Below are 15,360 nucleotides of genomic sequence, written 5' to 3'. Positions count from 1 at the left end.
TTTGATAAGCACAGTATATAAACTATATTTTCTCTCCATATTAGAATTAAATAGAAGTCATAATAGAATTAAACAGAAGTCAAACAAATGTCTAGATTTTAGCACCATTCATCTAACTAACCCATGTGTCAACAAAAAAAAACCCATAAAGTAAAGGAGAAAATATTTTGAATTAAATGAAAACACACAAGTCAAAACTTCTGGCATTTCAGCTAAACCAGTGATTAGAAGATGTATAGCATTGTTTATATTAAAAAATAAGGAAGATGTCAATCAGTAATTTAAGCTTTCATTCTAGAAAACTAGCACTATAAGAGACAAACCCAAAGAACACACAAGAAAGAAAATAATAAATATCAGAAAATAATGTGACAGAAAAATAAAATGGAGAATACCCACAAAATCAAAGGTTTGCTTTTTTTTTTAAGATTGGTAAAATTAGTAAGGAGTCAAAACAATTTCAAAACCAGAAAAAGCTAGAAAACTATTCCCCTGGCTTTCCATCATATATGAGACTATAATGATCAAGGCAGGAGAGTGTTTACAGAGAGACAAATACCCAAATCAAGGTACAAAGCAGGGCCCAGATATAGACTTAAATGTACATGGTCAATTCACTTACAAAGGAAAGTACAATCTTTTCAACAAAAACCAAAACTTGTTGCTGGAACAAGTGGATACTTTTTACTAAAAAAGAAAAAAATAGAAAGACTAAACTTTGATCCCATGTATATAAAATTTAATGAATAATATTTTAGAGTTTACTTATGAGCTAAAATGATACAAATTCCAGAAGGAAGCATGTTAGTAAATCTTCAAGAGAACAACAAAAAGCACAAACCAAAAGAAAAAGTGATCAATTAGGCTTAATCTAAACACATATACATATAGGTATATATATATATGTATATGCATAAATATATATGTATAGTTGAGAAAATGAAAAGAACAAGCCACCCACTAGAAGAAAATATTCACAAAGCATTTGTCTGAGAAGAGAGTACTCAACATACATATAGGACTTCTAAGAATACAAATAACCCAATAAAAGGTGTAGAAGAAAGTGAACAGGTACTTCACTGTAGAAAATATTATATATATATATATATATATATATATATATATATATATATATATATGAAAGTCCAAAATAAGCAAGATTGACACAATACTGTTCTGGATAGAATGTAGAGTAGCTGGAACTCTCCTACATTCCTGGTGGAAGCATAGAATTGAATTTGATAACATGGGAAGAAACCTGAAAAATTTTAATGAAGTTAACTGTACATTTACTAAATAATCCAGCAGTTCCAATAATAGGTATTTACTCAAGATAATTGAAAACAGGTCAGGCACCGTTGGTTCATGCCTGTAATCCTAGCTACTCAGGAGGCTAAGATCTGAGTATCACAGTTCAAAGCCAGCCCAGGCAAGAAAGTCCATGAGACTCTTATCTCCAATTAACCACCAGAAAACTGGAAGTGGCACTGTGGCTCAAGCAGAGTACTTTCCTTGAGCTGAAAAGCTCAGGGACAGTTCCCAGGCCCAGAGTTCAAGCCCCATGACTGCCCCCCCATAAAAGATAATTGAACAGATATAGTTAGACAAAGACCTAAAGGTAAATATTCATAGCAGCTTTACTGATAGTAGTCAAAGTGGCTAAGAATACAAGTATCCATCAAATGATGAGTGGGTAAATAAACTGCAGTTTATTATTCTGAGTGGAACACCACTCAGAAATAAGAAAAGTTGAAATACTGATACCTGCAGCAGAATGCATAAGTTTCAAAAGCATTTCTCTAAAGGGGAAAAGCCATCTACACAAACCTACATACTTCATGTTTTTTTTTTAATGACCTTCTAGAATTGACACAATTACAAGCTTTGGCAGTTATCTGGGTGTTGCAGAAGGTGTTAACTGTACAAGCATGTAAAGGGAATCTGGGTGGTAATGGAAATATTTGGAATCTCAATGTAGTGGTAGTTAAAATGCTACCAAGGTGTCAAAATGCACTGATCTTCAATGAATACATTTTAGAATATATGCATCTCAATAAAACCATCCTTAAAAATGATACGTTTTTATTTCTTCCTCTATTTGATATTCTGTGACTGCCTTTAATGTGTACACCTTGTCTTTGCTCTACTAGGCAATGAAGGCCTTGGGGTGGACCTCAGGTGCAGTCACCATGCACTTTATGACATCTAACAGAGGTTAGGGTGTCTTCCTAAGAGATCTGGAAATCAGCTTAATAAATAAGGGCTGATGTCCACACTTTAAGACTGGAAATGCATATTGAAAAAGGCAACTGGCTGTTTCACTGAAAAACTAATGTTATTTTTATCACTCAAAGTGACTGGTGTCAGGTGTGAGTCCATCACCTTCTTTAATAAAACATGCTGGAACAAATAATGAAATTCTTAGTAGGAGAGTCTTTTCTGTTCAGTGCTGTATGTATGAATAGATGAATCTATTCATGGGTTGTCTCTTCCTTTCCTGGAGAGAGCATTAACCAGAGTCAGATACAGACTACAACTGAAGTCTTTTTCTCCTAATTTCATTGATCTTCCTACTTCTCCATGCACTGGAAGAGTTTCACCCAACTTATCTATTTTCAGGCTTGAAGAATGAAATGGGAAAGGAAATATGTTTTTATTCCTGAAACAGCAAATAGCGATCATATAATAACGTGTCTATGTTCTCAACACTTACAACTGTGCTGGTAAAATAGCTGAAGTTTGACTGTTTTATAGAAGCACAAATTGGGGAGATTTCAAGCCAAAGTTTCCATCTCCAAAGTCCTCAGTCCTCATTGACACGTGTGTTAGGGGTGGGGTGGGGGACGGTAAGGCAATGGTGGGGGCATGTCTTCTGACCTTGAGGCAGCTGCTATGTGCAGCTCAAGTATCAGCCAGAGCAGCTGCGCAGTTAATCCACCCAAGAGAGACTTTGCTTTAGAAACTGCTAGTCTCTGAATAGCTCTCAATAAATGCTTTGGACAGATTTCTTCCAGAGGTGGACACTAAGCTGCACTGAATAAAGAGGAAGGGAAACTAGGGGGAAGCTTTAATTGCTGCTACAACTACCACTTTGAGCCACAGTTGTTCTTCCAGTTCTCTGGTGGTTTATTGGAGGTAAGAGTTTCATAGACTTTTTGCTCGGGCTCACTTTGAACTGTGATCCTCAGATCTCAGCCTCATGATTAGCTAGGATTACAAGCAGGAGCCACCAGCTCCAGCTATCTGTCAAAATTTACACATATTCCTAATAAAATGCACAATTGTCCATGGGGAGTGTGGGATGAGGAAAATTCCTATGTTAACACTCAGGTGTACTTTGTTAACTATTGTAGGAAGAAGAAAGACAGTGGATGGAAGGAAACTGGATCAGCCAATGGCCAAAACAAAGCATGTCCAAAGAAATGAGGCTTCATAGACATTTGCAAGGGCAGCTGCTTTGTTTTAAATGTGTCTCCAAAATTTCATATGTTGAAAACATTTTTTTGACAGTACTTGGGTTCAAACACAAAGCCTCCTGCTAGAAAAGTATTCTACACTTGAGCCAAGCCTCCAATTTGTCAAAACGTCTTCAACTTCATATACTAAGTATTTGGGGAGTTAGAGCCTATACGAGGTAACTGGGACTAGATGGAGTCATGTAGAATACACAAGTTGGCATGACTATTTATTAGAAGAGATAGAGAAAACTAAGCGAACATGCTTTCTTCCTCTGGCTATATAGTGCTGTCCACCTATCCACGAAGTCCCTCACTAGATTCTAGAACCCTGTTTTTAAATATCACAGCTTCTAGAGCTGTGAGATCAGTAAGTCTCTGTTCTTTATAACTCACCTGCTCTGTAGTAATTAGTTATGACAATAGAAAATGATCTAAAATAGCAGCTAGTCTATCTTCAGTATCTTTATTCTACCTTGTGATTGCCTTCTTTTTGGATTTTTACTAGGGCATCTTGTAACTTTTGCAAGATAAATTTAAAAATCAACATATAAAAATATCAATATTATTTTTTAACCACAGTGTTTGCATGAGCAGGCCACCCAAAAGAGTAGAAACAGGAACAATTCTGCCAGTTCACTTTATGGGATTTCTGCACAGTTTTCTGACAATCGGGTATGACAAGATTCAAAATCCACCATGAAGAAGGATAGCTGGGAACCAATGCTTCCTTCAAAATTCAGATTCACATGGTGCTGAATCCAAACCTTGTTCAAAGATTTTTTTCTTAGATCCAATATACAATAAAATGTATACACCTTAAAAAAAATAGAAGCTCTGCCACTGAAAGAGCCAGAAGATGTCTAGTTTTGTCATGATCAGTTTCTCACACATAGTCTGGTTATGAGCTTGGGTCAAGGACAGGTTTAATCTCTGTGAATATGAGAAAAGCATTTGTGGTAGAACATTTGCCTTTTTCTAAGGCTTGCAGTTCAGCGGATAGGAACTGAAGTGAGTTCACAGATAAGCAAGTGAGACTAAGATGCTTCTGAGTTTCTAGGGCAATACTACTTCTTGCCCTGGAGCCATCTAGTAAAGTGACCACAAACACCAATGAATCAAGAACTCTGTATCATTCCCCAGATGTTCACGCTAATATTAACAGTGCAGCAGGAAATTCCAACAAGCTAACCTCGCACAGGAAAATCATTTGGTAGACTGAGCTCAGAGATGGTAAAGGTAAACGAGGCCTGCGAACATTTTTCCTAGGGTTAGGAATTTGCTGCCCTGGTGACACCTCTACATCAGCCCCTATCACTTTCAGGGGTTAGTGTGATATCAAATAGGTTTGTTTCTTTATGTAAAAGGTCCTTCCTCAAAGGCACAACTACACAAGCAATAGTGAATGTTAATCAACTGCACCCAAATCCCCTCCTCCAGGCTCCCTCCCTCCAGTTTCACCCTCATCTCACCACACAGGCACACAGGATGTCAGCACATATGACATGGACTTGGTGGGTGGCAGCCATGAAGCATGACACTCCCCCTGCAGCCTCAGAGACTATTACAAGGGATACACGTATGGTGACAAAGCCCCCGAACCACATTCTCAGGATGTAAATAGAACTCTTCAGACAATTATTCAGATCCACAATTAGGCCCTGCTTCCAATATGGCATGTTGTTTTCTCTCTCCCCATGTTCAACCCCCTGAGTCCAAAGAAAACTTTCACTACTCTTTACCACAACTAATGTCAGGTGGAACAGGTGGGCAGCTGGGCAGACTATGTAGATGCTCAGAACACTGGAGTGTGCACAGATTCCTGAGTGGCTGTTAAACATTGGAGTTGATTTTACTTGCACAGCTACAGACAGGGCAGGATCCCATGGAGATTCCACACCATTGCCTAGCAAGCAGATAATAAGACAGAAAGGAAGTCATGGTGTGAGCTTCCACAAAAGTCAATGTTAACTCAGGGAAATGTCAAGGAGCCAGAAATAGCTAGTGCCTTTAGCACCTGGTCTACTTTTGAGCTCAGGATAAAGAGAGGCTGTGTTTAGGCCAATAGGGTCATTTATTCAAAAGTCTATGAGGTTTGGATCGTTAAGTATGACTAATTAAATTGGTAACCTTCAAAATACTACTCAGAGTAAGATGTCAGTCCCACAGCCAACCTCATAAGAATCATCAAGCAAAGGCATGAGATGTGCGACTTAAAATAAGAGCCAGGGACTATTGGCTGATGTTCTGGCTGTGAAGTGTGCATTGATCTTTGGCTGTTATTCCTTCAGATCTTCACTGCACTCCTCTTGCGGTGCTTGTGCCCAGAGCATCTTTTTCTCAGGGATTTTCTCTCTATAGGAAAATCCTGTGGATACTGAAGGTTCAGAGAGAACAGAGGAGTGACCTAGTCCATCAGTTCACTTACATGGGTATTGCTTAATATAGTGCTCCTGAGAAAAGTGATCCAGCCACCTCTTGGACATCACTGGGCAAGCAGAGGAAATACTGCTCCTTAATCCATGGTAACCTTGTCTGTTCCCAAGGGAGCCTCTTGCTGCTCCTCTCACCACTGTAAGGTCAGTGAGACCTCATGGCATTGTGCACACCTTGTGTAATTGGTCTTCTTTAACGGCCATCTGGAAGGTTTGCTCCTACTGGATTACTGAATAATTGCCCACAGAGTTACCACAGAGTTCTGAGCCCAGGGTCCCCTCCATGCAGGAACAGATAATGGAGTCAATCCCTTAGGGAAGATGCAGAGGCGAATGTGCTGTAGGGAGCTTGAGGCCTTGAATATTATCCGTGAACATGACTTAAGATGACTGAGCCTCAAGGTTTGGGGAGAAATTCATCCCTGGGCCTACAAAAGAGGAATATTATGGAAGAAGCTACATGAGATATTAGTCAAGGGGGAAAGAAAATAATTCCTACCCATGAAAGCAAAAATCAAGCATTGAATCTGACGCCAGATGTAGTGAAGTATAAGAAAAGCCAAGAGTGCTAGGCAGATTGCTAGCTCCTGTGAGAAAACAAGAAGAAAGCTTCAGGATATTATTGCAAATATATTTGTCAGTATCACTTAGATGGACTTGTTAATTTTGGGTTGGAGGCCTCGTATGTCTCTTCATAGGGTAATCACAGTCCTGTTTTCAGTACTCTTCCTCCTCAACGTCTACTAAGTATAAGGATTCCCATGAATTTTCTAGAAATAATCTAGCTACTCCATTTTTTAAGCCTAAAAACCACCTCAGAAAGCTGCCTTGCACCACAGTTACTTATGCCCATTTTGCATCTGTGAAAACAAATATCTGGTACAAAATGATGTTATTTTTAATTTGTAAAAAAATCATTTCCTATATATTACCTCATAAAATTGAGTCCCATTTAAACAGATACAGTGGGATAGCAAGTCATTTTTGATTTGTTGACAACATGCCATTTGCTGTTTATAAACACTTGACGACCCAGGCGCATAGAACTTTGGCTGCCAAGTTCTTGTCCAGACAACACCCCCCGCCCCACGCACACATCACTTAGGAATGCTCATGAGTCTGCAGTGATCATGAACATTCTTCCTCATGAAGAAACTGTACAAAGATTTCTTCTATGGACCCTTTGAGGCATGCCACCATCTGACTAGGTGTTAGGGAGAAGACGTGGGCTTCAAACCTTCATTTAAAAAAGGGAGAGAAAAGGCATCAAGAGTCTCTTTAAGAAGGGATGGAAACCTCTGCTGTCTTGCCCCCAGAACACAAGCTTAGGAAGCACAGATCTAATCAAGCCAAGACAGTGTAGCCAAACCTGTAAATATGATTATTTTCCAAAGCAGATTTAAAATGAATTAAATCTTTAGGGGTTGCTGGGAAAAACACTGAAGCAGGTGGTTAGCCTTAGGAAGCCCAAGCAGGAAACAAGAAAGGTTGAGAAGGGGGCAAATGATATTGCAAAGAAGAACCAGGGATCCCAGCCACCACTGCAGACAAAGCAGCTTTCAACAGCATGCCTCAGATCCAGGCTTGCTTGTACCCCACCCCCTAGGAAACCAGGTGTGAGATCATCACACATGGGCACAGTAAAGGCAGACTTTTTTTTTTTTCCTTTGATAGAACACTTTAAAAATAAGACAATGAGGAAGGAAGTTGTTTCTATATTTTCCCCCAGAGCCATGGTTTTTCTGTGCCCTTTTAAGAGCCCTTTCTCTTTTGTCATTGGCCTAATCCAGCAGAACCGTAGCAGGCATGGGAAAGCACTGAGACACAAGGGCATCAACACTAACCTGAGAAGTAGCTGCAGGTGAACTAGTTTCCTTACCACTCACTGCTGCCCTCTCATTGGCTGGGGCTTCTGCCACTTCTGCCGACTGCACATTCGAATCCTCAGAACCAGGAAACCCTATTTGCCCCAGACCTTCGCTCCCTGGGTTGCAAGGTGAATTGCTGGTGGCTTTCCGGGTTTGATTTTTATACCAACTAGGGTAAAACAGGGGATCCGTAGTTTCCGCTGCTGCAGGGGCTGGAGTTTCAGACTCTGTGGTCTGCTGTGAGCCAGTGGACACCACCTCCCCCTTAATCAGGACAGACAAAGTGAAAAGTAAAAGAGAAGAAGAAGAAGAAAAGCAGTTGATTTTGGAACAGATGTTAGAACTGTGAGTTTTCTGTGTGCAATGCCTGTTTCAATGATTGGCTTAGTTCACTCCACCTTCTAGAAGTGCTACCAGGCAGAGTGCTGACCACAGAGACTCTCAGGCTGGAATCTGGCTCCTTTCTGGGCTTATCTCTTGTTAGATATTAATTTCAGGAAGATGGAAAGCAGAAATCTCAAGTGAAAGTTGCTTATTATGGGAGAAGGGTCAAATTATTTGATCAGAATTAATTTGGGAATGTATGTATAGATTCTCTAAACTGCTTTTCCAATATAATAGAAGGGGGTGAAATTGATCAAGATACATTGTACTTATAATCTAACTCATGGAATTGTAACCTCTTTGTACAACTACTTAATAATAAGTTTTTCTTTAAAAAATCAATTGTCATCAACCCAGTCCTCATTTAGTTACTACCCTTCTTCTGATTTCAGAGCAACTAGCACACCCAAAAATTCAACATTCCAGGTGACATCAGTCATATTTAGCCTGAATTCCTGTGGAGACAGAGCATAGAATATAATTCTATCTCTGAGTCCTTCCTCTGGAGTTTCGTTTCTACTAATCTCAATGCATTCTGGAAGAAAGTGCAAAGCCAGAGCCCCTCTCTGGTAAGTCTGAATTGTCCCAAACTCAACAGGATAGATCCTGTCTGAAGTGTCACAAGGTCAGCACAGAAGCTTAGAAATTGAACCATGGCCTTCTGGAAATATAATAGTAGCTGGCACAATTTTGTACAATGTGTTTTAAATAAACCTGTTAATACACAATCTTATCAAATGATGTAGAAAACCAGGTTTCATCTGCTTTCCCACTGAGGGCAGGATAGAGTTGAATTGCAACACAAATGTAAATCAGTGTGGTTTCTCTACTTCTTCTATTACCTATAGAAAATTAGAAGTTATGAAAGTACTTTTATTTCTCATCTTACATTATTTCTTATACTATACCTTGTTGTCTGTATTGACTAAGCAATGAAAAACAGATCAAATTATGGTAGCAGCTAATATGTTACACACACACACACACACAACACACAAATTTCCTTAGCTCAGAGAGTTATTGGTGGAAAAATTATAAGTCTTGCCAACCAGTTATCACAACAATGAAGCTGTTGAATCATCTAGAGGACCTTTCACTCTGACACCGTGATGGTCCTGAAATCTTTTGTCTACCACATAAAAATACTGACATATAGCTTTTTTAAGGTAGAGGAAATTGTTTAGAGTGTTCAGGAAGGAGGCACAGCAGCAAGAGGGGCTTGGGAATGGTTACCTGTGTCTCTGAGACAGCTGAGGCAGGAGGCAGGATTGGAGGTGGCTCTGGAGAGGAAACCAAAATTGCGTCTGGAGCAGCCTGGAGCTCTGAGGCCAGTTGAGAGGGCTCTGGGGCTTTTTCTAGACTTTCCTCTTCTCCTGATGATTCTATTTGAACGTTTTCCACCTCTTCCACTTCTACTTCCTCTCCTTCTTCTTCATCATCTTCATTTTCATCTTCTGGTAAGGTAAGGGTTTTCTTTGTTTTGGTGGCAGTATTGGGGCTTGAGCTCAAGGCCTGGAAGCTATCCTTGAGCTGTTTTGCTCAAGGCTAGTGTTCTACCACTTGGACCACAGCTCCACTTCCAGCTTTTTAAGTAGTTAATTGAGATAAGAGTCTCATGGATGTTCCTGCTTGGGCTGCCTTCAATCTGTGATTTTCAGATCTCAGCCTGCTCAGTAGTGAGGATTATAGGCCACCAGGCAGTAGTGAGCCACTGGCTCCTGGCTAAGGTAAAGTATTTTTAAATGTATTGTAGCTACTGCTGCAGCCTTAAACATGGTTAATAGTGCTCTGCTCTCTCTCTGCTCTCTCTTTCTGCTCTTTTCTAGCTCTTCTCTTTTCTAGTTTTTTTACGATGAATAAACCTATCCCTTACCTGAATAAAAAAAAAAAAGGTTAATAGCCAGATCTTAGAACCAAGGCTAAGATTAGAGACAGGGAAGTCTGCTTTCACAGACACTTGAAAATGGCCCTAGTGGGCCATGCTGTGGCCTTGTGCTTCTAATTAAATGTGGAAGGGACATATGTGAAAGACCCACCCCATCTTCCTCATTACAAAGTTCCACCCCCACTGTGAAGCCTCCATCTCGCCCCAGAGCCTGCTCACATTTGTGTCATACTTTATGACTTGGAAGGTTGAGACTGTCACCTGTTTATCTCTGTCAAATTCAATGAAATATAACCCTGTCTTGGAAGACACATGCCTGTTTTAATTTCTTATCCCCTTTCTTCAGTGAATACAACTTTTCCCACAATTAGTATTACAGCTCTTCTTGATCTACTGATCTTAATATTTCCTTAGCCAACATTAAGGACAGACAGTATTAAGAGTGTTTTTAAAAATTCATTTTAAAGATCGGCTTCTAAAATGATATTCATGGTATATTTATTGGTCTGGCTGAGCAGTCCAGTTCAGCTAGTTTCATCCAAGTTTGGGTCAGCAATAAGGTGTTCAATCATTTGATCAGTATAAATTTCTAGGAGAGGGAATTTAGAGTTAGAGGTGAAGATACATTTATAATTCATGAAGCACATCTGGCTACATAGCCCCAGCCTTATTCCAGGTTGTTACTACTCTATGACCTGTTACTACTCTTGTGTGGTCAAATTAATATATGACCATAGCTGGCCTTCAGGTCTTCTATGCTTTATTCTTAAAATTTCATCCTTAAGTTTGTTCTTAAAAACACTATCATTGTGCTAACACTTTGTGTCAGGGTGAACTTATCTTTATCATTATCAATTATTAAGTATTGAGTACTCAGGGTCAAATTCCTGGTAATTATATTAAAGCAGGTATTATGAGAGTTCACACTTGTAAGCCTAGCTACTCAAGGAGCTGAGATCTGAGGATGAAAGTTCAGAGCCAGCGTGAGTAGACAAACTGAGGGACACTTATCTCCAATTAACAAGCAGAAAGCTGAGAGTGAAGGTGTTGCTCAAGTGGTGGAGCAACAACCATGAGTGGAAAAAGCAGAGCAGTGAGATCTTTAGGTCCTGAGTTCAAGCTCTAGTATCGGCATAAAACAACAGTGACAAAATAAACAGGCATTATGACATGAAGGCTATTTACATTCACACTACCAACAAGCTATGTGATCCTGTAATGAAACAGAAGTTCACACTGGATTATAATTCTTGTAAAGGTTCCATTCTGCAGGTGATTCTGAATCCCCCTTTCTACCCATCCAACTCTTCTACAAATGGTCAAAAGAATAACATACCTCTGTAAAAATCAATTTCACGTATTATTTTTTCTTCCCTATTGAGGTTGACTGTGAAGTGATTCATATTCTCATAGCCATGTTCTATCTTCTCCATCTGAAATGCCTTTGATGCTTCTGAGATTCTGAAACATACACAAACTGTCTTTTTTTGTCTCTGTTTTAAGTTTGATAGCCTTGGGTAAAATGAAAAAAAAATCTCCTTTTTCCATAAAATAAAAATGACTTACTTTTGCAACAGGGTTTTTGCATTCTGTGAAAGCAAACAGAAGATAGGCTTATTATATTCTTTTCATCAGAGATGGTAGTGAGTCTTAATTCTTTCCTTTGCTGAGAATCTCATAGCTTGGTTTGTAAACATCATAAATAAACTACTGCTTTGTCAGAACCCTCTTCTAAGCAATGCCAAACAGATGAAACTTTTAACCAGTAAGATAGATTTTTTAAAAAAGAAATACAAAATAATGAAAGGTAAAAACAATAAAATGTAAAATAATGAAAATGTGATAACAATGAATTTCCAGCATCCACTTTTTGGGCTGTTTTCTTGTAACTAAAAAGACTCACCTGCAGAAACACCGCCATTTCTGGCTCATCCATAAACTGGATTCCTGACTCGACCAACTTTGTGACATTCTCCAAATGATCAGAGTACTTTTTAATGAGAGCACGAACATGTTCCAGTTTCTCTTCTTGGGTTCGGGTGATGGCTTGGGTCATCTCATTCTTCCTCTCCTCCAGGATGCCGTACAGGTAATCAAACTTTTCACAGAGCTCCTGCTTTTGCTTTCTGCAGCATTCCTGTTAGTTGGGTTAGCTAATGTTAGAAAGTATTTGTGAGAAAGTCTATTTGGAGAAACAATTATATATGTAGGAATTCTTTTTCCTTTCCCATAAGTATAGAAACCTACTGTAGTGATACTTTGAAAGTTAGCAAAGTAAATCCCAAGTCTGATCACATTGTCTAAGTGGATTGATGACTTTTCAGTCTTTTATTCATGATAAATGGAGAATTTCATAGAAGTTACAAGAATATTTCATTTTGGGTATACTGACTACAGTTTATATTTTTCTTCATGTGTACATGGTGGGGGACAATGCTACTTCCTCATTTGCCTTTAGTCTTTCTTTTCTCCATTCACTTTTCTTCTTGCCTTAGTTTTAGTCTTGCCTGGTAGATTCTGAAGTTTTCCAAGGGCCTCTGCTTTGGGGATTCTATCCTCCAAGTAAGTGCACAGTCTTCAGCCAAATTGGCTTTCTCAGTACAATTCTAGTCATGTGATTTTTTTTTTTCAATCATGGGGCTTGAACTCTGGGCCTGGGCGCTGTCTAGCGCTTCAGCCCAAGGCTAGCGCTCTACCACTTGAGCTATAGTGCCACTTCCCATTTTCTGGTGGTCTGTTGGAGATAAGAGTGTCACAGACTTTCCTGCTTGGGCTGGCTTTGAACTACAATCCTCAGATCTCAGCCTCCTGAGTAGCTAGGATTACAGGCGTGAGCCCCCAGTGCCCAGCTAGTCATGTGATTTTTCATGGTACGGCTCTCTGTTACATAATCAATAACATTTAATCTTCATAAATGGCTTTCAGGACACGCTATGATCTACTCCCAGTTTTCTCCATAAGGTTCTACTATTATCTGTGTCAGACCTTCTCTTCCCTCAACCACTTACTTTCCTTCACATATGTCTACACTGTTTTTCCCTGTCATATTGCACACTTTAATCTTAGTGATGTGGTTGATTTATCACTTTTTCCATATAGATTCCCTGTCTGAATGTCATCTCTAAAGCTTCTGAAATCTCATTTATGGCATAAACTTGTACCTCTGCTTATCCAGTAGTGTCAAAGAGAAAGAGATACTACAGAAATACTGGAAAGAAAGGCTACATTGGACATTTGATTTGTGTTATTTGCTTGGATGGCTGATACATCTCCAGTGATATCTGGCTGCCTTGGAATACATATTTAATCATGATTAATTAATGTTCCCACTGACCTAGTAATGACCTTTGGTTTTCTGAGCTTTGGGGAACTTGGTTATGTTAATCTCCTCAGACTTGACCATTTCTGGATTCAGGATCTTTGCAGCTGAAAGCAGGTTGTGAGTCCCAATAATCCAACCTAGCTCTCTAGCTCAATTATATAGCATCTCTGACCCCTTATGTTACCCCATGTTCTTTCATTTTAGTAAGCACTGATCTCTTTAATGCCATGTGTTTCTTTCCTTGAGTTTCTTTCTTTCTTTATATTGTGAAAATACTGTACAGAGGGGTTACAATTACATGAGCAAGGTAATGAGTACATTTCTTATCAAGCATTGTGGCCTCCTCCTTTGTTTCCCCTTACCATCCCTTCCCATCTCCCCCCCCCACCCCCTCCTTGAGTTTCTTCGTTATCTGAACTATAGTCTACTTGAGGATAGATTCTGGGTCTGCCTAGCACACATCTGTTACACAGGAAATTCCTCCCTCATTCCTCTGCCTCTCTAAGCACATAGTCATAGTCAGTTCTCATCTGTTTCTAACCAAACCCTAATGCATGAAGATCCAATGGCTCATGCTTTTAATCCACACTATTTAGAAGGCAGAGATCTGAGAATTGAAGCTCAAGGTTGGAGGATCAAAAAGTTAGTGAAAACCTAAAGTTATATGCTAAAAGAGGGTAATATGCTGAAAGAGGTGGCTTTTTGAAAGAAAGATGACACTCTTTATATTGAAATGACTGAAAGAGGGCAAGTGAAATATTCGTTTCCAACTAATGCGGAAACTTTCAATGAAAAGGGGAACAAATCAAGCAGCATTTGGCTGTTTTTGTAGAAGCAAGTAGGTAACCTTTAATTCTGATCTGAAGCCATTGTTTACCTGTAGCCTTCACAGAAATTTCAAAAGTGACAGGCTCTGGTTTTAATCACCTTCCTATGTTAATAAATGGAAAACACATGCAATTGCAAAAAGAAGATTTTTGTGGGAGAACTAGATTATCTTGTACTAAAATAATAGCCTGCTGACCAGAGTGCTAACATGCCACCATTTTCATGGCTACATTTTTATTGCTTTTTCTCCCAGTCACACATGACACTATTTTATTATTCATTTGTTTTACTATCTAATTCCTCTACTAGAATAAAAACTGAGAACAGGTGTCATTTACATTTAGCATATCACTATTTCCCAGAGAATGGCATCTAGTACAGGGTTTGAATGATAAAATATGATTTGCAGCTGGAAATATTCTGCCCTATATCAAAAACTTCCATTTTGTTCTGTTTCAAAGACATAAACACTTAAGTGAATAACCCCAAGATTCTGATTCATCCAAGACCCAAAGAAAACACTGAGATGAAGTTATGCAACCTTAGGGAAGCCTCAGGACAGTTTTAAAAAGTGATCTGTACAATGAGATTAGAATGGATGATTGCTAATGTACCTTCCGACTCTGCAGTTTCAAGGCAAAAACTCCAAGTAATTGTGGAGATATTTCCAAAAGATCTCACAGGCTAGCATATGTCTCTATTCTTAGACAGTTTTGGAGTATCATACACAGCTCTAAAACATTCATGTTAGTCTCAGCTTGGGGCACAAGCCATGACAGGAAAAGCCTAAAGCAATTTTGACCAGTGCTTTTACCAAGTACGGGCCACAGATCTGTGACCGAAATAGAAATGAAGATAAACTCTCAGACACACTTTCTGTCACTGAGCAGCTATGCTTCCCCAGGCCCTTTCATATCTCTACCACATTCCTCCTGCATATGTTTAGACATAGTTATACAAAGCTGTGGCTTCATAGGAAATAGGCTATCTCAAAAAGTCCTACCCACACATTCCCCCAACAAAGAAGAATTAAGCAGAAACTGAAGAAAGAGCTATGCTAATGAAATTAATCCCAGTCTTTTATCTGTAAGGGTCTCATTAACAAGAACTTGGAAGTCCCATACGTGTAATCCCATATACAAATGGAGCTTGTCAGCACAAGCTGAAGGTCTGCCCTTTCCCA

General features: G+C 39.2%; 1 protein-coding gene across 3 annotated transcripts in view; it reads right to left on the bottom strand.

The window, feature by feature from the left end:
• Positions 1–15,360, bottom strand: part of Trim55 (tripartite motif containing 55) — a 38,674-nt gene that overhangs the window by 11,254 nt on the left and 12,060 nt on the right. The window contains exons 5-9 of one of the 3 annotated variants that reach the window (XM_069990822.1): positions 11,931–12,164; positions 11,594–11,616; positions 11,364–11,488; positions 9,376–9,596; positions 7,735–8,022 (exon numbers count right to left, since the gene is read on the bottom strand). In XM_069990822.1, coding sequence (XP_069846923.1) covers positions 7,735–8,022; positions 9,376–9,596; positions 11,364–11,488; positions 11,594–11,616; positions 11,931–12,164 — 891 coding nt within the window. The remainder of the gene's footprint in view (positions 1–7,734; positions 8,023–9,375; positions 9,597–11,363; positions 11,489–11,593; positions 11,617–11,930; positions 12,165–15,360) is intronic. The other 2 variants (XM_069990823.1, XM_069990824.1) reach the window with 2 other exon arrangements.

Source organism: Dipodomys merriami, unplaced genomic scaffold, assembly GCF_024711535.1.
Source record: "Dipodomys merriami isolate MVZ:Mamm:240054 unplaced genomic scaffold, mDipMer1.0.p SCAF_4, whole genome shotgun sequence".
Taxonomy (NCBI): Eukaryota; Metazoa; Chordata; class Mammalia; order Rodentia; family Heteromyidae; genus Dipodomys; species Dipodomys merriami.
Note: the sequence above shows the minus strand (reverse complement) of the source record. Positions and strands in the feature narration are given on the sequence as shown.